Source organism: Erythrolamprus reginae, chromosome 2 (assembly GCF_031021105.1).
Source record: "Erythrolamprus reginae isolate rEryReg1 chromosome 2, rEryReg1.hap1, whole genome shotgun sequence".
In the NCBI taxonomy this organism is placed as follows: domain Eukaryota; kingdom Metazoa; phylum Chordata; class Lepidosauria; order Squamata; family Dipsadidae; genus Erythrolamprus; species Erythrolamprus reginae.
This window is the reverse complement of record NC_091951.1, coordinates 318,545,806-318,570,155: the sequence shown is the minus strand read 5'-3', so window position 1 is coordinate 318,570,155 and position 24,350 is coordinate 318,545,806. Positions and strand designations below refer to the sequence as shown.

Sequence of the window (24,350 nt, the reverse complement as noted above, 5' to 3'; positions counted from 1 at the left end):
ATCTACTTATTATGTTAGCTAATCCTTGTCTAGCCTGCTGAGTAAAATATCATGCAGGGTACTAGCATAAATGCTTTGCTGAAATCACGATATATCTATACAGTAAAATTCCTATAATCTGTTACTAAAGTTATCTAATAAAAATTGTATGAGTAATCTGTTAAGACCTATTCCTGAGAAATTCATATTAACTTTTTTTTAAGTCCAAGGCACATGTTTGACTACACTCAGCTTAGTTTAATTTAAAGTCATTAGATGGTCACTTTTTTTCCAATGTTTCTACTACTGCTGCTTTCTCACCTCAGTTTTCTATATTGTTTAAAAACAAGCAATGCTCTTTGCCTAAAATGATATTTTATGAACATACAAAATAATAAGCTTTGCTCTGATAATCTTCCCTCTTTCATATGAGATTTAACTTTCATATGTGGTCTTTTGTTTTTATGATATAAATGTTTATGGAGGTTCTCAATCATTCAGATCATGGATATCCCAATGGTGCTTTTTCCAAAAGGCAACTAATGTTCCTTATTTTTTATCCCTCTGAGAACCAAAAAATATTTATCTTTGGTAAGATAAATATTTTTAAAGAAAAAAACTTCCAATTGTCTTTTATTAAAAAGCACTTTTGGTGTGTTTTATGTTGTATTTCAAACATTTTAACAAGCTAATCCAACAACTTTAAGCAGGGTTGTGAAAATTACACCAATTATTAAAATAAGGAAAACATGGGGGTTTTAATGCAAGGAAGGACAAAGAAACCAATATTGATGTGTGGTCTTCATGCCAAAATGATGATTAATAACTCTGCAGGTGCTTGTTCTAGAATTTTATTGCATGAGATTGTAACCAAAAAAATAAATCCTCATGTTATTGCTTGACTTCCTCCAAAATCTTGATTTAATGCGTTGATTCTTTTATTTTGTGCAGCCGGTAGCTTTTCGGAGCACTTGGATCAGATAAACGGAAGAAATGAAAGTGTGGACAGCACAGATAATTTCTCAAAGCCGTCTACTGAACAAGCACCTCATATGGCTCGGCATCGGTTAGAAACTACAGAAAAAAAGAAAATATCTGGAAAGGTTACAAAATCTCTCTCGGCCAGTGCTCTGTCCCTTATGATTCCAGGAGGTAGATACTGTTTGTAATGATGAAACTGATCCTTTTTTCTCTTTAAGCAATGCATCTTCAATCAAACCTTTCTTGTGTTAAAATGAGTCATGCTTTTTCAAGGTTTTGCATGGTGTGTCCACTGAATCTTTACTATTAGTTAATACTCCATGTGCATCATATTGTTATCTTCTTCTAAAAGAGGTTGCATTTATCTGGTGAATAATTGCTATCAGAAAAGGAATTTTGATTTAAACCAGAGGTCTTCAAACTTGGCAACTTTAAGACTTGTGGATTTCAACTCCCAGAGTTGTGGGAGTTGAAGTCCACAAGTTTGAAGACCTCTGGTTTAAACAATGGGCTGGATCTAATCCATAAGAGAGAGGCAGGTAGGCAGTGGCTTGGAATGCTAAGGATTGGTCCATCCGAAGCCACCTTGCTTTTTATCTTCTGGACTTGATATCCAGATCAGCGCATCTGCTGTCTTTCCCAATGCAGATACACATTTGACTGAGATAAATGGGAGAAATGAAAATACAGATAGCCCAAATAATTTCTAGAAGCTATCAGGTGAACACGTGCAAAAAAGAAAATACTACTCATCGCATTACATTGTTATGCAGAAAGAAATACAGATGTGTATTTCTATGGACTGTATTGGTCCTATACGATTTGGCTGGTGAGGGGTTAGAATGAAACTAGCTATCCCGTGTTTTCCCTACTTTGTTTTAACCATAAAATCATCATCTAAAAAACATGGGTCTATTATATAATTTGTAAGAGTGTGAACATATTCTTCCTTCAGTTTTTAACCAAAAAGATCTTAACCATAAACATTGTATAAAATACCTGCAGATTGATAATATATTGTATAATAAACCTGCAGATTGATATTTTTTTTCCCACCAGAAAAAAAGAGAAATATTTTGAAATGTTTTGAGTAGTGGCAGATAATTCTTAAACAGTCAAATTGTGAATATGATAACAAAGTGTATTAACATAATATATGAAATTGAATGTACTCCTAAACAGAGGACTATTTCTTTCCCAGATATATTTGGGGTGTCGCCTTTGGGAAGTCCAATGTCTCCCCATTCCATATCTTCAGATCCTTCTTCATCCAGAGATTCTTCTCCAAGCCGTGATTCATCAACAGCTCCTGCTAGTCCCCACCAGCCTGTCATAATTCATACTTCAGGCAAAAAATATGGATTCACTATCCGAGCAATCCGAGTATATGTGGGTGATAGCGACATCTACACAGTCCATCACATTATTTGGGTAAAATTTACAATCTGTTGTACCTGATTAATTTATTTGTAGGTTATGCTTAAATGAGACACATAATTTAGTGTCGTTTAATAAATGGAAAAGTATTATAACTTAGTATAATGTGTAATCCAGCTGTGCTCAATCATTTTGGTTTCAGATCATCTTTATGATTGAGGACCCCAAATATTTGTTAATGTTTACTATATTAGAAATTAGAACTGAGAAACTTTAAAAGATTTAAAATATTCATAGGTTCCCTGGAAAGCTTTTGGGGAATCCCAGAATTATCCAGACTATACTTTGAGAGCCACTGATTTAGTCTGAATTGGAAATATAACTAAAGTGCCTGTAAGACAAAGTAGCCCTGACCATTTAAAATAGTATATTTGAACTTAAAAAGAGGAAAATGTATAGAAATTCTTACCTTGCTTAGACTTATGGAATGCAAAATAACATATCTTAATGTATAGAGACTTTGGCAGTGTTTATTCTTTATTAATCTTCAAGCCGATCGTATTTATTTGTTTGTTTGTTTATTTGATTTATATGCCACCCCTCTCCGAGGACTCGGGGCGGCTTACAACATATTTGCTATTATGAAATGCTTCCGGTTTGGGTGGGCTGGTCGGTCATCATAGAGCTGGCAGAGAGCAATGCGAGGCTTCCCCCACCTGTCTGGACACCGCCATTTGGGTTTCTTTATTCTCTGCGGATGTGCAGAATGCTTTGTGCATGCACAGAGGATAAAATAACCCAAATGGCGGCATTCGAGCGGGTAGGGGAAGCCTAGTGCTGCAATCACTACCGGCTCTATGACGACTAACTGACCCGCCCAAACCAGGAGCATTTCACCTCTGCTATTAAGGTACCATAATTTTTGTGGGCCAGTTCCAAGTTTGGGTTCTCTAATCTTTCAGCTATTATCCTCTTTTCATTTTGTCTGCATCAAGATGAAATGCAAAGGAAAAATCTTCAGGAACAAAGTTTAATTTTCTAGTAACTTGACTTACCAATTTAGCTAAAAATTTAAATAGCACTAAAATTAGTGTTTGTTCTAGAAGTACAATGTCTGGCAATTTCTTGCTATGACAGTATTTAATTAACAAAAGAAGTTAAATCATTCCCCTCATCTAAATACTAATACTAATGTGAGGAGGGGGATCTGAAGTCCAGGGCCTTGGGCTACTGCTTGAACCCCCCTTTTCTGATCAATTCAACTATGACTTTCTTTTCTTATTCCTCTCAACCAGAAGTCCCCAAACTTGGCAACTTTACGACTTGTGGACTTCAACTCCCAGAATTCTCCAGCCAACTATGCAGGCTGGAGAATTCTGGGAGTTGAAGTCCACAAGTCTTAAAGTTGCCAAGTTTGGGGAACCTCTGCTCTCAACTATCCACTTTTTCTTCACATATTGGTTCAATTGATTCCAATTTTCATTCATATTTTCTATATGAGCAAACCATCTCATCATTCTTCCTTAATACAGGTAAAAATCCTCATTTAGCAATTCTCTCATTTAGCAACTGTTACAACAGTGATGAAAAAGTCATTTTTTTGGAACTGGCTTTCATTTATAATCTTCACAGATTGTAAGATCATAAGGACAATTGCAGTTTCACTTAAAAACCAATTCACTTAATGACAAAGTTGCCACTCTCAATTATGATCACTAAATGGGGACTATCTGTAATGGCCTCTCATATTTGTATTCAGTCCACATTGATTCCTCGTCTATTTGTTCTTAACCAGATCTTTTTTTATTTTATCCCACACGTTTCTTTTTAAACCCATTCCCTGTGCATTCACATTTTACTTTTCTTCCACATTTCACTTGTATATATAAAATAATAATAATAATAATAATTTATTAGATTTGTATGCCGCCCTTTCCGAAGACTCGGGGCGGCTCACAACAACGATAAAAACAATATTATACTGGCACAAATCTAATATTTTAAAAAAAACCTAAAAACCCTATCATAATTAAAAACCAAACAGCACATACATACCAAACATAAATTATAATAAGCCTGGGGGAAAGGTGTCTCAAATCCCCCATGCCTGGCGGTATAGGTGGGTCTTAAGTAGTTTACAGAAGACAAGGAGGGTGGGAGCAGTTCTAATCTCCGGAGGGAGTTGATTCCAGAGGGCCGGGGCCACCACAGAGAAGGCTCTTCCCCTGGGGCCCGCCAGACGACATTGTTTAGTTGACGGGACCCAGAGAAGGCCAACTCTGTGGGACCTTATCGGCTGCTGGGATTCGTGCGGTAGCAGGTGGTTCCGGAGGTACTCTGGTCCAATGCCAGAGTAGGCAGAAGCATCCGGTTGTTCTTTCTTTTTGCAAACACTTCTCTTAACCCATCATGTGCTGCTGTATCAGAATGTGTGTGTCATAAAATTCATCCATTTTCCCATCTTAGTAACTATTCTATCAAAGAACACAAATTCATTTATTTGCTATAGATTTTCATCATTTATATATAATTTGGAGTTACTCCATTTTCCCTAACAAACATAACTTCCCGAGTCTTTAATACATTAATTTTTAGATGCATGCTCTTGCATCATGCAGTATATCTAATGTTTGCTGCAAATCTTTCAGGTTCTCAGCCAACAACATGGCATCATCCCCATCAAAAGGTACTCATGCATATCTCTCCAATCAACATTCCTCTAATTTCTGCACAAACATTCTTTATCTGTAAATACATTAAATAACCGAGCTGTAATGAGATATCCTTGTCTTTAAAAACGCAACAGCAATTTTAAATGAATGAACAACTCCCCACCACCAATAGGAAATCTTGGATTTGCATATATTTGTAAAATGACTTTGTTTACTTTACAACATTCAATTGTGCTGTTGCCAACCCAGAATGGTTAGTGCTTCCCTTGGTTTCCCCAAATTTTTCTCTCATGATGAATCAGATAAATGATGACTTGGAATGTAGAAATTTAAAAATGAAAACTGTGGCACATAACAGGCAGAAAATTTAACATGAACAATTAATCAGTGATATTAAAGAGCAGAACTGTTTATATTAAGAAGGTGATGGAATAATTTTTTGTGATTGACTGTGCCATTGGCATGTGGAAGAACAACAAAGTAATCCATTTTTTTCCTTGATACATCCAAAAGCTACTTTGTTATACTTCTAGGACAAATATATTTAAGCTTATGCATTTTCTTTTACTTTCTAGAACATTGAAGAGGGAAGTCCTGCCTATCATGCTGGGTTGAAAGCTGGTGATCTCATTACGCATATTAATGGAGAGCCAGTGCATGGCCTTGTTCACACTGAAGTCATAGAACTGTTATTAAAGGTAATAACAGTAATCTGATAATAATCTGTCCCTCATGCTGTGTGTTTTATTATTCATTCTTTTTCCCCAATCAGTGCATTTACTATAGAATACTCATTTTGTTATTTAAGCGTACAGTATATCACAGAAGTGAGTACACATTTTGTAAACATTTAAGTACAATGGTACCTCTACTTACGAACTTAATTCGTTCCGTAACCAGGTTCTTAAGTAGAAAAGTTTATAAGAAGAAGCAATTTTCCCCATAGGAATCAATGTAAAAGCAAATAATGTGTGCAATTGGGGAAACCACAGGGAGGGTGGAGGCCCTGTTTCCTCCCAGGAGATTCCTAAAGAGGCCCCACAGAGGCTTCTCCCCATCTTTTCTGGCCCTGTTTCCTCCCAGGAGATTCCTAGAGAAACCCTACAGAGGCTTCTCCCTACCTTTTCCTGTTACAGTTTCAGAGGCTCAGGTTTGTAAGTGGAAAATGGTTCTTGAGAAGAGGCAAAAAAATCTTGAACACCCGGTTTTTATCTAGAAAGGTTTGTAAGTAGAGGTGTTTGTAGGTAGAGGTACCACTGTTTATCTTTTCATGTGACAACACTGAAGAAATGACACTTGGCTACAATGTAAAGTAGTGAGTAGGTTGTATAACTGTAAATGTGCCCACCAAAATAATGCAACACAGAGCGATTAATATCTAAATTTCTGGTAACCAAAGTGTGGTTAGGACAAGAATCAATGGGTGGAAATTAAACAAGGAGAGAAGCAACTCAGAACTAAGGAGAAATTTCCTGACAGTTAGGAACAATTAACAGTGGAACAATTTACCTCCATAAGTTGTGAATGCTCCAACACTGGGATTTTTTTTTTTTAGAAGTGATTGGATAACCATTTGTCTGAAGTGGTGTAGGGCTTCCTGCCTATGCAGGGGGTTGGACTAGAAGACCTCCAAGATCTCTTCCAACTCTGTTATTATGTTGTTATTCAACACGCACTAGCCAATTAAAGAGAAATAATATATACTGGTCTATCAACTCAATGGACAACTTATTTCCACCAGGACTAGGATATTTACACATTTTTGTGAAGTAGAACTTTATAGCTGAAAATTAATGTATTGAAGACAATTGTTAATTAATGTATGTTAACATATATTTATATTTTATTGCAAATTATTTATTTAGTTGGAGTATTAATTAACAGTGACTATGGATTTTTTTTAAATTCAGTAAATTATAAAGGTCTTGAAATGTGATGATACATATAAATTAGGCGAGTGTTTTGCTCAATTAGCATCAAAGTCTGCCTGTCTAGTAAGTCCTGACAAAGTAGACAAGCTTTAGATCCTAATTTAAAGCAGAATATGTTTTGTAATGTATTAGCTCAATCTCTTTTCCCATTAACTGTGGTAAGAAGCCAGAGGGGTCATTTACAATAGTTTCTCTCGTTCACGTCCCATTCTTTTCTTATAGGGAGACTTAAATGGTGATTGCATAATGCCACTTATCAAATCTCTTCCTTTTCTTAAGGCTTGATTTAGTTCCCTGTATCAACTGGTAGCTTAAGCAGTCATTTAGTAATCATATTTACAGTTTTCTCAATTGCCACCATACTTCCTGACATATTTATCTAAATGTTTGTGTATCATTGGAGTGAGAATATAATTAGTGGAGCAAGAGGTCCCAGTACCATAAGAAACATGGGTCATATCCAGAAAGAATTTTTATCCCTTTTCATTTTTCCCTTATTGTAATAGTATGTGAAAATGACCTTGGGAGACATGGAAAAGAGATACCAAAATAATAGTCGGACAAAAGGTAGCTTGACCCAGACCAGGAATGTGGGCAGGATAAGTGATTCAGAAGGGACCTGTGCTTACCTGTGTTCTAATCTCTCTCCCTCTTTCCTTCTCCCTCCCCCCCCTGTCACACACAGGTAATTTTGTTTCAGTGAGTTTCTTAATATTCCCCAGCTATCCTCTTCATAGAAACCCCAGTACTCTCCCTTTTAAGTCCTGCCACAACCAGACCAGAGCAATGGTCAAAAACTCCACAAGGCACGTGAAAGTTTCTCAATCAAAATAAGTCCACCAGGCAAACTTAAATCCATAACACAATAAGAGTTCACAAGGCAAGAAAAGTCCAGAGTATCCAAGTTATGATCCAAATCTATTGTGGCCTGCCAGCGGCCAGCAGACTCAGGCAGTGAGGAGGTTGGGGAGGAACATGGGCCAGTTCTAGAGTCTGGGGAAGGCTTTGATGAGTGCTCTGGGTGCCAAATAGCCAGCTTCCGGTGCAGCCCTTTAAGAAGGGCAAGGCTTTCTCCTTGTGAGTAGTCTGTCTTATCTTCTCTGCTTCTGCCTTTTCTCTGCCCTACACATTCTCAGATCAGTACAAAAGATAGCTTCTCCTCTCCACTGCCTGCCTGCAGCTTCATGTTTCCCCCACCAGATCCTCAGCCAAATCTGTCACAGATGGCTGCTCAGAACCATCAATGAACTCAACTCCTGGCGTGCCAAGAACTGGGTCACCTCCCCTGAGCTGACATCTAGAACAGAGATGGCGAACCTATGGCATGTGTGCCATATCTAGCCATATCCACCAGCACATGAGCTGTTGCCCTAGCTCAGCTCCAGCATGCACGTGTGCGCTGGCCAGCTGATTTTCAGCTCACAAAGAACCTCTGGGATGGTGTTTTCAGCTCCTCCCCAGTGTCTAGGGAAACCTCTGGAGCCAGGGAGGGCAAAAAAGGGGCCTACTGGGCTCACCCAAAGTTGGGAAATGGGAGAGCAGAGGTGGAATCGTGCACATGCATAGGTGGTGGGGCAGAATTGAACTATGGGTGTGGGCACTCGGTCGTGTGCAACAGCGCATCCATGTGCGCTTTCGGCACCCAAATGAAAAAGGTTTGCCATCACTGATCTAGAGAGATATCTGGGGAGGCATACAGGGGGAGTCAACGCAGGATCCTCGCTACTTTCTTGGACTTATAAAGTGAATGGAAAGGGAGAAACATACTTTCAGACTTGCAACTTTCTGTTACTTTACTGTTAACATACAGTAAAGCAGTATTAACTCATCTGATCATGCTTTATGTCTGGTCTCTCTCACAAGACTGACACCTCTTCTGCCTCTGGACAGGATAACCGCTGAGATGGGGGAACCAAATAAACCTTGTTATCAAACTTCACCCCAGCGACCGGTTAGGTCCCACAGAGTTGGTCTCCTCCAGGTCCCGTCAACTAAACAATGTCGTTTGGCGGGACCCAGAGGAAGAGCCTTCTCTGTGGTGGCTCCGACCCTCTGGAATCAGCTCCCTCCAGAGATTATAACTGCCCCCACCCTCCTTGCCTTTCATAAACTCCTTAAAACCCACCTCTGTCGTCAGACGTGGGGGAACTGAAACATCTCCCCCTGCCTATGTAGTTATTTGTGTATGATATGACTGTATGTATGGTTTTTTTAATATATATATATATATTGGGGTTTCTTGTTTTTTAGACTTTTTAAATGTATTATTGTTATTTTAAATTCTAACTATTAGATTTGTCATTATATATTGTTTTATCATTGCTGTAAGCCGCCCCGAGTCTACGGAGATGGGCGGCATACACATCTAATTAATAATAATAATAATAATAATAATAATAATAATAATAATAATAATTTCAACCAAAGAAAAGTTGATTGAATGAACACTTTCCAGTTAGTCATTAAAATGACATACTGACTCTGGGCATGTCTCAAATAAGATTAAATTTCAAATGACCCAGTATTCCTGTTCATATGACACACTATACTCCACGATCCAGTTAGTCAAGCAAGTCATCTGAACATGGGTATTGTGTTTCTGTGTCCTGCCAATTTTTGATTCAGTAAGCTTTGGAAGGGTCATAGGGGTTAGGGACTACAGTCTGCTTCAAAAATATCCTGATTTGATTTAGACTTTATTGGCCCCGTCACCGATTTCAATTCCTTTCTTTTTGGCTTTTAATTGGGTGGTATTATTATTATTATTATTATTATTATTATTATTATTATTATTATTATTATTATTATTAATTAGATTTGTATGCCGCCCCTCTCCGAAGACTCGGGGCGGCTCACAACAGTAATAAAAACAATATAGCAGTGGAACAAATCTAATATTAAAAAACATATAAAACCCTATCATTATTTTAAAAACCAACTATGTTTGTTTATATTTATCACTTTTTTAAAAAAAGAGGTCTATAAATAATTGAAAGCCTTCCTTTGTTTGTCCAGAGTGCCTGGTAGTTATTCTGAACCATATGCATTTGGTTAATCAAGTGGAAAATAGTTAATAAAATCACTTACATGATTTTAAAAACAGAAGCCTTGGATATTCCTCTCGAAGCTACAGGAGGCATCTAGGGAGGCAACCTGGCAGAATGGGTGGAGGTGCACTCCCAAGTTAATGAAGAGAAAAATGGCAGAAATGTAATGATTATAAAATAAAGCTCTCCTTGCAATTAGCTTTTCTCTGAACTGTGTAATTATATTTCATCTCTTTCCATTTTTTTCTGCTAACACCTGATAAATAGTAATTATATACTAAGGGAAGCCTCCTGTAGCTGGTCTTTTCAAGTGAACTTGGGTTTCTTTCATGTTGCTGTCAAGCATACATTAGGCACTCTGTTGCTTCTTTACTTTAGAGAGACTGAAATTATAAAGCAAAATCTTTTTTATATATTTTTAAAAAGATAATTAGCTTTATCTGAAAAACTGTCTTCTACAATTCTATCACCATGTATAGTTTATCAGCTTCAATCCAACAACTGATGGAACACCATGGGCCTTCAGAGTATATCATTAAGACTGTTCTTTCTCACAAGGATTAGATATAACTTTTAATTGTTTTTTTTCACAATAGTCATTTCTTTCTCTTTTTTTGCAAAGAATTTTTATTGTTTTTCTCTCCAATCACAATACAATAAAACATACCAATGTCAACAATTTGTTTACAATAGGTCAATTTCAAAAGGTTGTATACTACAAGTTCAATACTGCCTCCTTTACTTTTAACATCTGGATAACAATAGCTGCTCATTTTTCACCAATTATACAAATAAGCAAAATATAATCCATGTTACAACTTTTAAGCTGTTCATAATTTTTAATACCTCATAAAAATTTGGCTAATATATTTTTTAAAAATTCCATATCTTTTCCATATCAATTTTCATGTATAATGAAAAAACATGTATAAATATTTGATGCCTGTTAATAAAAAGTCCCTAAAAATTTACATTAAAGAGTAGAAACTTTTTAGTGGCATAGTCAAAGGGGAAGAATTAAACCCATTGGTATTCCCAAATATTATCAAATTAGTCAAATTACAAACCTAATTAAAAATAACTCCTATTATATAAACTTTAAAAATAAATGAAAATAACAGTTATAAAGTAAAATAAACTACAATTATAAATATTAAAAATATAGAATTATAGGGAAAAAGAAAGAAAATTAAACGTATAGAATAGAAAATATATAAAAGGGTTAACAAAGAAGAGAGAAGGGGGAAAAGGGAAAGGTAAAAATTTAAAGTAATACCAGATAGAAATGTAAAATCTGGGGGGGAGGGGGGAACCATACAAAATAGTAAGAAAAAAAGAAAAAAGAGGAAGAGGCAAGAGAAAACTCAATTCCCCACGTGTTTCCATGTAGCGCCTCTGCTAATATCCTCCAGTCAAGGAAAAGAACTAGGCAAAGAGTATGTCCAAATCTATTTCCTTATTCATATTAGATGTCCACCTCTTATTAATGTATATTCCACCAAAACCTGTCCACCTCTTATTAATGTATATTCCACCAAAACCTCCCACTAATCACATGCCTAAGTAAGTACATTAAAAATTTTCTACATTTCTTGTTATAACTGTATATCCCGTATAGGGGTGGGTTCTGATTTTCTCCACTGCTGGTTTGCTGTTTGACGAGCATTCGCAGTGTTAAAATACCAGCTTTTGTGTAGAAGCAAAAAAACAGGAGCAAAAAACAGCTTCTGCATGTGCTCAGAAGCAAAAATCAAGATGGCATTCCCGCGAAGAGAGCCAGGTCAGGGGGTGGCTGGCCTGGGTCACTGCCGCTTCCAGTGACCCAGGCCACCAAGTTACTACCGGTTCCATAGAACCGGTCTGAAGCGGGAGGAACCCACTTCTTATCCTGTATTACCAAAAGTGTGTGAATTGAACCCATTTGAGGAGGGTTTTAAAAAAAATTAGTTTTATTTTTTGTAAATTGAAATAAAAGGCACACTGAAAGAGTTTTAGGAAATGGATTTTTATAAAGTCATTTAAAAAATATTTTACTGTAAAAAAAAATCACAATTTTTTTCTACCATGTTTTAATATAAGGATTTAATTTAATACAAGGATGAAAGTGTAGCACTGCAGGCTACTTCAGCTAACTGCTAGCTGTAGGTCAGCAGTTCAAATCTCACTACTGGCTCATAGTTGACTCAGCCTTCCATCCTTCCGAGGACCCAGATTGTTGGGGGCAATATGCTGACTCTGTAAACCGCTTAGAGAGGACTGTGAAATCACTGTGAAGTGGTATATAAGTCTAAATGCTATTGCTAATGCACTATAGATAAGTTTATACAGAATGCCTGGTGTGTGATATTAATCTATTGGCCTGCATAAACAACCTATATATTCTGGCATTAACCATTTGTTGACAGCATCATATGGCTTATTTCAGTCTTTTTCAACCTGGATGAGGTTGTAATAAACTTTCAGAATGTTCAGTAATAACATTTGGGCTGCAGAACTCTTGTGGTTGTGATGTTACTTTTCGGGAATACCCACATTAATATTACCTTGCTATTCCTTTCACTCAATTTATTCCAAATTGGCTTAATGTTTATACACCCCAAGATTCTACTTAATGTCCCGAGGCCAAGAACACAGATTGTTGCAGGCAGCTAACTCTTAAAGATCTGCAGAAAAAGCTTTTAAAACAACCACCACAGGATATTTGCAATTTATAACCAGATTACAAACAGATATTTAGACATATCTAGGGGGCTTAGATGTATCTATTTAAAATGGCAGTTGTTTATTTTATTTTTGCTTTGAATAGCAGTTTCAATGCTCAATAACAATTTGCATCCGGAAAAAAATTGTAAATACAAGTAGTCCTTGAAGTATGGTGGCAATTGAGATTAGGATTACTGCCATTAAGTGATGCAGTTGTAAATTTGCAACATCACATAACCATATTCCAATCCTGGTTGGCATCATACTCCCAAGATGCACAATCTGTTAAGTAAGGTGCATGGACGTTCCAGGTAAGGTATCTGGAGGTGCCACAGGGGAGAGGGGATGACCTTGGGAGTAGGGGTGCAGCCACATGCAAATACAGGAAGTCTGGGACATGAGAATATGGTGGACCATAAATACAAGTAGCCAGGAGATAAACATGCAGTGGGGTGTGAGCCAAGAAGCGCTGGGGATGGACAGGGTGGAAGGGCTGAGAAACTTAACAGAATGTCTTGCAACCTTCCATAATTGGCTTTCCCATTTGACTTTGTTGTAGGAAACTGCAGGAAAGGCCATAAATAGCCATCACATTTTAACCACTATAAGTACAGACTGGTTGCCAAGCACCTAATCATTGTCATGTGGCTAAGAGGACATTCTAAGTTAACATCACTTGTAATATGAAACACAGCAAGCAAGAAAAATATTGCTCATAGTAAAAATCTTATTTATAATGGCTTTGTTTAACAAAAACTAAGATTTGGTAATGAGAGTGATACGGAAAATCCTATATTTATATTGATATAGAAAACAGGATTTCTCAAACTTTTTCAAGCTATAGATGTTAAAGAAAAATCCAGGAATACCTGGGCAAGACACAAAAGAATATTGATGATAAAATCAGCCAAGTTCAAGTGAATATCTTTACTCAGTAGTATATCAACCTCTAGGGCTTTGTGATGGAACACACCAACCTAATGTGGGGGTTTTTTTCCTGGTTCACATATTAGAGCCATATTCTGATTGTTTTGTTCCTTTTTTAATAAAGACTTTATAGTGGTACCTTGTTGTCTGATCCTGTTTTCTTATTTGACAGAGTGGCAATAAAGTGTCAATTACTACTACCCCGTTTGAAAATACCTCAATAAAAACAGGACCGGCTAGAAAGAATAGCTATAGGGGCCGAATGGTTAGACGGAGTAAGAAAACAAAAAAGAAGGAGAGTTTGGAAAGGTGAGTTGTGATTCCTTAATGAAGAGTAAATTTGTAATGTGTGCAATATATACAGTGTTCCCTCGATTTTCGCAGGTTCGAACTTCGCGGAAAGTCTATACCACGGTTTTTCAAAAATATTAATTAAAAAAATACTTTGCTGATTTTCCCCCTATACCACGGTTTTTCCCGCCCGATGATGTCATATGTCATTGCCAAACTTTCGTCCGCCTTTAATAATTTTTTAAAATAAACTTTAATAAATAAACATGGTGAGTAATAATCTAAACGGTTGCTAAGGGAATGGGAAATTGCAATGTAGGGGTTTAAAGTGTTAAGGGAAGGCTTGTGATACTGTCCATAGCCACAAATAGTGTATTTACTTCTACATCTCTACTTCGCGGAAATTCGACTTTCGCGGGTGGTCTCGGAACGCATCCCCCACGAAAGTCGAGGGAACACTGTATTTCTTTATGTTTGAAAATTGTATTTTCATTCAAGATTTCCATTTTTTCTTAATCATACCAGTGTTAAGTATTGCCTCAAAGGCTATTGATTCATTACTCATGTTTTACAAGAGCTCTTAAAATCCCCAAAGGTTTCATCATCATTAGTATACTGTACTAGAATCGTAGCATTTTGTTAGAATAATTTAAGATAGTGCTTTTTATAATGGTTAACTTGCTAGGAAGCTGGTGGGTGTTGAGCGTTACTTTTCTGTATTTACATATAAATAATAGGAGAGGCAGTGGGATTTTTCTTTTTTCTTTTTGTTTTGTAGCAGATCTTTCTTTCAAAAGTTTTTCAGAATTAAGGTTTTGGTTAGTTAGAATTTCTTTAAAAAGTGTTTAGCATATTGCTTTTAAGTGCTATTATTATTGGTATTTGTAAACTACAAAGTCATTCAGGTGAGATGGACAATGGATGGATAGATAGATAGATAGATAGATAGATAGATAGATAGATAGATAGATAGATAGATAGTTTGTAGATTTTAATAAATACCTCTGATTTACAACTTAAATGCCTAAACATCTAGCTGCAATGTCAAGTAAAACATTGCTAAGTTTTTAACTACTAAAGAAAATGTTGTTATAACTTTTGGATTATTGCTTTAAATGTTGGGATTCTACTGAAAAATTATTTGTTTTCGTATTAGGAGGAGATCTCTCTTCAAAAAGCTGACTAAGCAACCATCACCTCTTCTTCATACAAGTCAGAGTTTCTCCTGTCTGAATCGATCATTATCATCAGGAGAGAGCTTACCTGGTTCTCCAACTCATAGCTTGTCTCCCCGATCACCAACACCAAGCCTTCGTTCCACTCCTGATTTCCCCTCAGGTAAGGAATATGTGATTAAAGATTCTCAAATGAAAAAAATTAAACGTTCCTCAGATACTAATCCCAGAGTTAGTGGGAAGCTGAGTCTATTTTCATGAAGTTTTTTGTGTGTCTGTATGAGTGTAAAAATAAAAATTCTAAGGCATCAGAGAGTTATTGTTAATGGGGAGTATTCTGAGCAGAGACAGGTTACAAGCGATGTGCCACAAGGGTCTGTTCTGGGTCCTATTCTTTTTAATATGTTTGTGAGTGACATAGGGGAAGGTTTGGTAGGAAAGGTTTGCCTATTTGCCGATGACTCTAAAGTGTGCAATAGGGTTGATATTCCTTGAGGCGTATGTAATATGGTAAATGATTTAGCTTTACTAGATAAATGGTCAAAGCAATGGAAACTGCAGTTTAATGTTTCCAAATGTAAAATAATGCACTTGGGGAAAAGGAATCCTCAATCTGAGTATTGTATTGGCAGTTCTGTGTTAGCAAAAACTTCAGAAGAGAAGGATTTAGGGGTAGTGATTTCTGACAGTCTCAAAATGGGTGAGCAGTGTGGTCGGGCGGTAGGAAAAGCAAGTAGGATGCTTGGCTGCATAGCTAGAGGTATAACAAGCAGGAAGAGGGACATTGTGATCCCGCTATATAGAGCGCTGGTGAGACCACATTTGGAATACTGTGTTCAGTTCTGGAGACCTCACCTACAAAAAGATATTGACAAAATTGAACAGGTCCAAAGACGGGCTACAAGAATGGTGGAAGGTCTTAAGCATAAAACATATCAGGAAAGACTTAATGAACTCAATCTGTATAGTCTGGAGGACAGAAGGAAAAGGGGGGACATGATCGAAACATTTAAATATGTCAAAGGGTTAAATAAGGTTCAGGAGGGAAGTGTTTTTAATAGGAAAGTGAACACAAGAACAAGAGGACACAATCTGAAGTTAGTTGGGGGAAAGATCAAAAGCAACATGAGAAAATATTATTTCACTGAAAGAGTAGTAGATCCTTGGAACAAACTTCCAGCAGACGTGGTTGGTAAATCCACAGTAACTGAATTTAAACATGCCTGGGATAAACATAGATCCATCATAAGATAAAATACAAAAAAATAGTATAAGGGCAGACTAGATGGACCATGAGGTCTTTTTCTGCCGTCAGTCTTTTATGTTTCTATGTTTCTAAATATGATCTCTGATTATATTTTGTCTGTATCAGTCTTGACAATCGTTTTTTCATGATCCGTAGCTTCTGTGAAAATAACGTGTCCTGTAATGATTTCTGAATATTGAAATGAAGAACTTATGGTTTTATGTTTTATTTTTCCCCCTAGGAACAAATTCTTCCCAAAGTAGTTCTCCAAGTTCAAGTGCACCCAATTCTCCGGCTGGCTCAGGACATATTAGACCCAGCACACTCCATGGTTTAGGACCCAAGCTTGGAGGCTCAAGATACAGATCTGGAAGGCGCAAATCAGCGGGCAGTATTCCCCTTTCGCCATTGGCAAGGACCCCATCACCAACACCTCAGCCAACCTCTCCCCAGCGATCTCCATCACCCTTACTGGGTCATTCGTTAGGAAGTGCAAAAATAGCTCAGGCTTTCCCCAGTAAAATGCATTCTCCTCCCACTATTGTAAGGCATATTGTCAGACCTAAGAGTGCAGAGCCACCAAGATCCCCACTGCTCAAAAGGGTTCAGTCCGAAGAAAAGCTTTCTCCCTCTTATGGCACGGACAAGAAACACTTGTGCTCACGCAAACACAGCTTGGAAGTAACTCAGGAAGAGGTTAATAGAGAAGCATCCCAGCGTGATATAACCCTTCAGAGTCTGGAGGAGAATGCGTTGGAGTCCTCTTCAGTCACACGAGTGAGGCCTGCAGAGCAAGGCTGTTTAAAACGCCCCCTTTGCAGGAAACTGGGCAGGCAAGAATCGGTTGATGAACTAGATAGAGAAAAATTAAAGTTCAAGATAGTTGTGAAAAAACAAGAGCCGGCAGAAAAACAAGAATATTTGCAGAAAACAAGCACCGTGCATGAACTTTTCAGTGAATCAGAAAGCCCTATTATCTCATGCCTGGAAGACAAGGAGAGCAAAAAAGTGTTTCAAAAAGCTTTGGAAAGATCAAATCACTCTGAAGTTAAAATTACAGCTTTGGAGACACAGTCAACAGGTGGCATACGGAAAGACACCCTTCAGAAGAATGCAAACGTGAAGTCTAGCGAATACAGTGCTTCAGATTCGTGTATGTCATGTCATAGCCCTGCACTCAATGAACTTAGTCATTTGTCTTATGATTTCAAAAGACTTTCCCCTCCCTGCACATTGCTAGATGTTCTGCCTCACTCATCTGAGAAGTTGGCAAATGGAAAAGAAGGGAATGGAGATAAAAATGCACCGACAAAAGAATTTGTCAAATTTGAAAGATTAGATAGCAAACTTGCAAATATGGATTATTTTCGGAAAAAAATATCTTCCGAAGAAAGCGATGGCAATTCCAGTCCAGTGCTGAAGCCTAAATTGGCAGCAAGCATGCTTGAGTGCCAACAGCTTAATTCAGCTAAGCCTATAAATATTATGCAGAATTCCAATCCTCCTGCGGAAAGTCCATCATTTCTGAGCGGTGCTCATGCTGTTCAGATTAGTTCTGCTCCTTTTGTTCCCCTCAAAATCTTGAACAGCAGAACAGAACCTGGACTGGAGAAATCAACCCTGGTTTCCACGGAATCCTTGTCCTGGAAGAGTTCTTCAGATTACAAGCTAGAAGGAAGGTCAGTTTCTTGCTTGAAACCAATTGAAGGTACATTAGATATTGCTCTGCTTTCAGGGCCACAGGCTTCCAAGGCAGAAGTGTCTTCATGTGAATTCCAAGGTGACCAGAGTATTAAAAACGATCAACTCCCCCAGTGTGACATCAACCTGAAAGTTAAGTCCTTCTCTCAGAAGGTGCTACCAAATATCCAACAATCCGGGCTTTATAAATCTGATCTTTTGGAGCGGCAGAGCTCAACGCCTAATAAAAATACCCAGCATTTAACTGCAGCATCTGTGATGATTGAACAGCAGTCAAAAAAGTCACTGTCTACTCTCAGTGCTAATGATGACTCCTCTGTAAGTAAGACCTGTCAAAAAGAAGAGACAATCCAGGTTGGTACAAACAATATGAAATCTAATGGCTTCCAAAATCAGAATCCTGCTTTGATAACTTACAGAGCTACTCAAGGACAAGGAAATACTGAAAAAGGCAAACGAAAAGAGAAGAAGCATATTAAAGACATTTTGGAGAGCCAACTGAAAACCGAACAGACTAATGATGAGAGGACTGCAGATTCCTCAGCAAAGAGCTTCGTTCCAGATTTGGTTTCGAGTCAAGACTCTAAGCACAGTCAAAGGTATACTTTGGATTCAACTGCTCATTTACAAGCCTGTGGTACAGCAAAAGTACAGGCATCAAATTCCAAGATGAAGCCCAAAGATGTCAAAGATATGCTTAAACAGCCTGCAAAGGAAGATGAAAACATCACTGGAGAATTTTCAGGAAATGAGTTTGGCATGCCTAAGCCGAAAACTAATGCTTTGCTTTCCCAAAAGTGTTTCAATTCAGTTAAAACAGAAAAAACAATGGTTGCTGCAACTGTGCAAAAGGATAAGCCTCGAGACCTGGGATCAAAAGAGCAGAGGCAATCCAAAAACACACAGCCTCCGACCGCTGATAAGGAGCCTAATTTTGCTTCTAAGCCACAAAGTAGCAATTCTGATGTTCCTGCAGTAAAAGAACCATTCAACAGACCATCTGCAGCAGATGTTCCTGTGTGTTATAGCAATCAAGAAACTCTCCGGCCTGCTGTGGAGAATAGTACTGTTAAATCAAAGCAGGTCCTTGATGCTTCTTCCTCTAAATTAAAACATTCTGAAAAATTTGCACATAAACCATTAGCTATACAGGTAAAAGAAAAAGAAAATGATGCAGTGGGAATGGCTGGTTCCCGAAAGGAGGGGAAAAGCATGTTTAAGATCACTTTGGATTCTTTCTCACATTCTTCAAGTTCTCAGAGAAAGCTAAATAATGCACGGATACAGACAGAACAGAATGTGGTTGTAGCATGTAGATCAGAACCACCCATCCAACTCAATAGAACCATTTCTGAAAATCAGCTTAAATCTTTTAGTAGAAGCCAGGGGACAGAGAATACCAAGCTTTTTCAGAAAGAAGAGACAGCAATCTTAGGAGATCCATCTGATCAAAAGCCATTCCACCTACGGAACAAGACAAAGGTTTCCACAGCAAAAGAGAGCCCCTTGCTGAACAAAGAGGGAGATAAGGAATCAAGTAACCCAACAGTTTCTCCAGAAAAACAACCCGAAGGAAGGAAATGTACTGATGCACTTTATTTTCAAAGTGACAGCAGGAAATTGGATTCCAGCCTTTCTGTTTCTGCTTGTGATGCCAGAGGAAAAGGTGTGGAAAAGTCAGCCACGGGTAACAAAACCTTTCAGGACTGTAAAGGAAAAGGACACGCACATCCAAAGCAACTGGCAGAAGGGAGTAAATCAAATCCAACAAAGCATTCCTCCTTGGCCACATTGCAGAATGCATGTCGCACGGTTGGAAACGCTGCAAAGCAGCTGGACGGCCCATTATTAAGCTGCCCAGAACCTAGACCGAAAGCCCCTGTTTGGCTTTCCTCAAAGGCTAAAGTGCCGTCAGCAGTGGCGCCTCTTGAAGTGAGCTGTAAGGAAGTCAAAAAGCAAAGCGGCTTTTCTTCCTCGGCAGATGGCAGAACAGAAACGGTGTCACTGTTGAACTTTCGCTGCGCTTCACCCCCTAAAGAAGAACAAATTCTTACTTCTGATTTGGGGGGAAAGCCCAGAGGTCAGGAGAGGTCTCACTCTTCTAGCACTGCGGACATAAAAGCAAGAGACCTCAGTTTGCCTCAATCCTCTGCTACAAGAAAACAGAATGTAGGTAAAGATTTGCCAAAGTCAGGGACTGCAAATGACTCTCTCAATGCACTTTCGTTGGACAAAGATTCTTCGCGGCAGAAACGAGGAAAAGACCCCTCGAGACACAGCCCTCACAAAAAGAGTTCTTAGTAGTTGCCTGCAAATAGGACCTCTCGTATGAAAATCTAGTTCCTTGTCTGTCTCCCCCTGTCTCAAAAATCAGCACTGTGTAGTATTTTCTTTCCAAAAAAAAGGAGACCACTTAAGCAGGGTCTGCAAAGAAAGATTCGTGTTTTGTTCCTCTTTCATAAACGTCTTTCCAAATGTTACCGGTTAAACTGTTAGCATATGGTGTTTGTATAGAAATACTTTTACAAGTTGAGAGACTAGAGGGAAAGTGGGCCTGGCGTTTGCTGCTGGTCGTGGCAAGTTCACTGTAAATACTTAGTGTGTTTGTTTTGATTTGCAGTATCCAACTGCTGCTGATTGTATTGTTTACTCTTATTTAGAGTTGCTGCTTTGCCACCAATTTGCCATAATCAAAGAAGAAACAGAATTGCTAAAGCTTAGGCCTCAACTGAACCCACAATTGCATTGTTCTAATGGGAAGATGCAAGTAGATCATTTCTCTTGTTTAGATTTGTATACCCACCATAAAAGTCTAAGAATGTTGAAATCTACTGCTTTCTAATGAGTTTAGCTACATAGTTTTAAGACCTACAGATTCATACTTTTGCGGGTGAGCTAGACTTACTCATTGAAACACGTGCTTCTTAAACTTGGTAACTTTAAGATGCGTGGACTTCAATTCCCAGAATTCCCTGGCCACCCATGCTTGCTGGGAAATTGTGGGACTTGAAGTCCACCCATCTTAAAGTTCCGAAGTTTAAGAAACACTGGCTTAAATGAACAAACTGCAGTTCTTTAATGCATAGTGATTGTGTTTATTCAGTGTTGGTGTTAGGAAACAGAAATAACTTCCATTGTCTTCTCACATAATACTTCCTTTGCTAGAGGACAATTTTGGAATAACAGGAAATGTTCCCTTTTCTTCATGGCGTGCTAAGCATACTTATCTTTATTCAGGTCATATTAACTATGATTTGGCCTTTCTGATATGATACTTACATAGAAGCAAATGGGGTCTTAGGACTACATTTCATCTTTGCTATCATGGTAGATAAATTCGATCATTTAGTAGTTCAGTTTTCTTTGCTGTTTTATGACAAACGTGGTGAAGGGGTGCATTTTCCATCATTTTATCTAGATAATATATTCAGGACCTGACAACATTTAAATACTTAGCTGGGGCCTTACATTGTAGATTAAACTTGCTGTTTATTTGCAAGTGATGCTAGGATTCACATTCTGGTTGAAGTATATTAAGTATCTGTAAACATTTCATAACGTGATATTTATTTGTATAGAAAAGTTAACTTTTTAAAATAAGAAAACATTTTTAGATTAAAAGAGGAGAACATAATGGAACTATTTGGGATTTGAATGTGAGCATGTTTTTTTTTAAGTTTTCCCAAGCCTTACATTAATTTCATGATTCGTGAAATAAGTTTAAATGGATGACATTTGAAGGAAATTTGATTTTGTTGGAAATAGATAAGAACATCAAAGGTTATGATAGACAATGTTGAAATGAGAAGAAAATTCATTAATATTCTTCCTTTTTATATAAACCTAAAGAAGTCCATTTAAAGTTGAATTTCCTCCAGGGCATTTTTCCTGTTTCCTAACTACAACCAACCAAGCATAACCTAATTATGAACTGACTGTTTATAAGATCTTTACAAGTGTGCTAAATGCATTTCCCTGGGGAAGAAATAAACCAGGTGGGATTTGTACATATTTATAAGCCTCAGAAAATGATAGCAGCAGCCCGTTTCTAAATGTCCATTGAGTGGTTGTTATATTCACTTGCCACTCATGAATTATTTAAAACAAGCAGAGAGGGAAAAATACAGGTATTCCTGTCATTTATAGTCTGAATCTGTGCTTTGGGAATAAAACTGAATGCAAATATACCCCCAAATCAAAATGTTCTCTGGGAAGTATTTCATAGTTTACAGTTACTTGTACTGGGGGAGATAACCCTTTCACTTTTTTTTTTCTTTAAAGCACATTTAGCTATCTTGTTTACAAATGTATCTTTTAATGTATATTTTGTATATAGTGCTTTATCACTTTGGCCAAATATTTCTGCTCATTTTGAAAATATGGTAGCACCTGAGTTCGTATTCATGTAATTCCGTGTTCGTTAAATGTTTACCTTAAAGTGAACTGTTAGAGGTCCTCTGAATTGTGTATTACTTGTCAGTCTTTGTGTGGCTCTATATTATAATGTCCATTTGTAGTAATCCCCTACTGTTAATTATCAAATTATATTTAAAAAAATTGTTAGGATTTCTGCAATAAAGTATTTGCAGTCTCTCTTTTTTCTTTAAGAGATCCCCATGATTGTCATAAAAGTTGCCTATTAAATGCAAATATTTATACTTGGAAGTTGGAAAACATTGAAATAAAAAAAGGGCATGAAAGAAATCTGAGTTTGTTTCTTGAACTGGTTTAATAGAAAAAGAATGTGCGTGAAATATTTTTGTTACATTGATAAGTACAATGTGCACCAGAGGCCCATGTGAATTATGTGGAGGAGGCTGTAAGAAAAGGAAAGAGATTTGATAAACATTCTGTCACTTGGAAACACAGTATGATTTATTCTTCAGTAAAGTATGAAAGAGTGACAGGAGAAAGATTATTGATCATAGAGTTAGTGGGTTGTAAATTGAGAATAAAATGAAAAGAACAAATTTTTATAAAAACATAAGAAAGAGGAACTAATGGCAACATTTCCAATAAACTTGAAATGAGAACTTCAACAACCAAATTACAGTGTTTTTCAGTACACAAAGACTTTAATTACTTTATTTATGACATTATATCTTATATTCTCACTTTGTCCAATGCCTGTGTAAAGTTGTAGAAGTTGTCAGCACATCCATTCTGACTCATGAAATTTTCGGGAACCAAGAAATGACATAGGTATGTGAAGAAAATTGAGGATTTTTAAAAATTCCATCATTGTGACTATAGAATAAATAATAATACAGCACAAGATTGTTGGATAGAATCCCAGGGATTATCCAAGTAAAAGCTACTTGGTTTTCAAATAGTTTACTTTCCTAGGTTACAGATTTGTATAACATTGTAGACTTTAGGCATAAAGTAGATTTCCAGGAGAAAGATTTTACATAAAATAGAAGAAAAGAAAGGCATATTCCATTGGCATTTAATTGTTCAGAAAAAATTTGGAGAAATTATTTTTAGGTAACTGGATGCTTAGAAGTATCAATAGAATAGAATGAATAGAATAGAACAGAACACTGGCCAAGTGTGACTGGACATACAAGGAATTTGTCTTGATAGCATTTTATAGGACATTATTTTAGGCCTCTATATTACTGGGCTACTGGGTTACTGCATGGTTTGTCTGGGATGTATGATTGTTTTTATATTAAGGGTTTTAAACTGTTTTTAATCATTAGATTTGTACTGTGTTTGATTGTTGTGAGCTGCTCTGAGTCTCCGGAGAGGGGCGGCATACAAATCTAATTAATAATAATAATAATAATAATAATAATAATAATAATAATAATAATAATAATTTCTACCACTGAGCTGAAAGATTGGATCAATTAATAAATCAGTATAATATCACAATCAATCATTGATCAAATGTTTTTTCTGTAAAGTATTTTGAGTGGGTGGAAAGATGGAATGATCTGATGGCATGTTTGCAATATCCCAAGATGTGTAGATCCAATGAATACTCCAAATTGTGGATGAATAGGTAGGACATGTACTAATAATTGAGTTATCCAAAGAAAAATTATTATTCATTTGAACATGCTGATAAACTGCACTAATGAGGAAATGTTTATTGTTTATTAAACACAACTCTGTTCTAGATTCCCACATAATATTCCAAACAGTATATTTTATTATTTTAAAATATTTCCACTAAAAGAAATACAATTAGTCAGTTAATAACAAATGTTTCTATCATTAACACAATACAGTGGTACCTCTGCCTACAAATGCCTCTACTTACGAATTTTTCTAGATATTCAAGATTTTTTTGCCTCTTCTCAAGAACCATT

At 37.1% G+C, this 24,350-nt stretch overlaps 1 protein-coding gene across 6 annotated transcripts in view; it reads left to right on the top strand.

Annotated features, from left to right (window-relative positions):
* Positions 1 to 22,734, top strand: part of MAST4 (microtubule associated serine/threonine kinase family member 4) — a 242,603-nt gene extending 219,869 nt beyond the window's left edge. For all 6 annotated transcript variants that reach the window (XM_070743262.1, XM_070743260.1, XM_070743263.1 and 3 more), the window contains 6 exons: positions 931 to 1,131; positions 2,162 to 2,391; positions 5,585 to 5,707; positions 13,790 to 13,926; positions 15,065 to 15,246; positions 16,571 to 22,734. In XM_070743262.1, the coding sequence (XP_070599363.1) occupies positions 931 to 1,131; positions 2,162 to 2,391; positions 5,585 to 5,707; positions 13,790 to 13,926; positions 15,065 to 15,246; positions 16,571 to 20,331 (4,634 nt within the window). In that variant the 3' untranslated portion in view covers positions 20,332 to 22,734. The remainder of the gene's footprint in view (positions 1 to 930; positions 1,132 to 2,161; positions 2,392 to 5,584; positions 5,708 to 13,789; positions 13,927 to 15,064; positions 15,247 to 16,570) is intronic.
* The last annotated feature ends 1,616 nt before the right edge of the window (positions 22,735 to 24,350 follow it).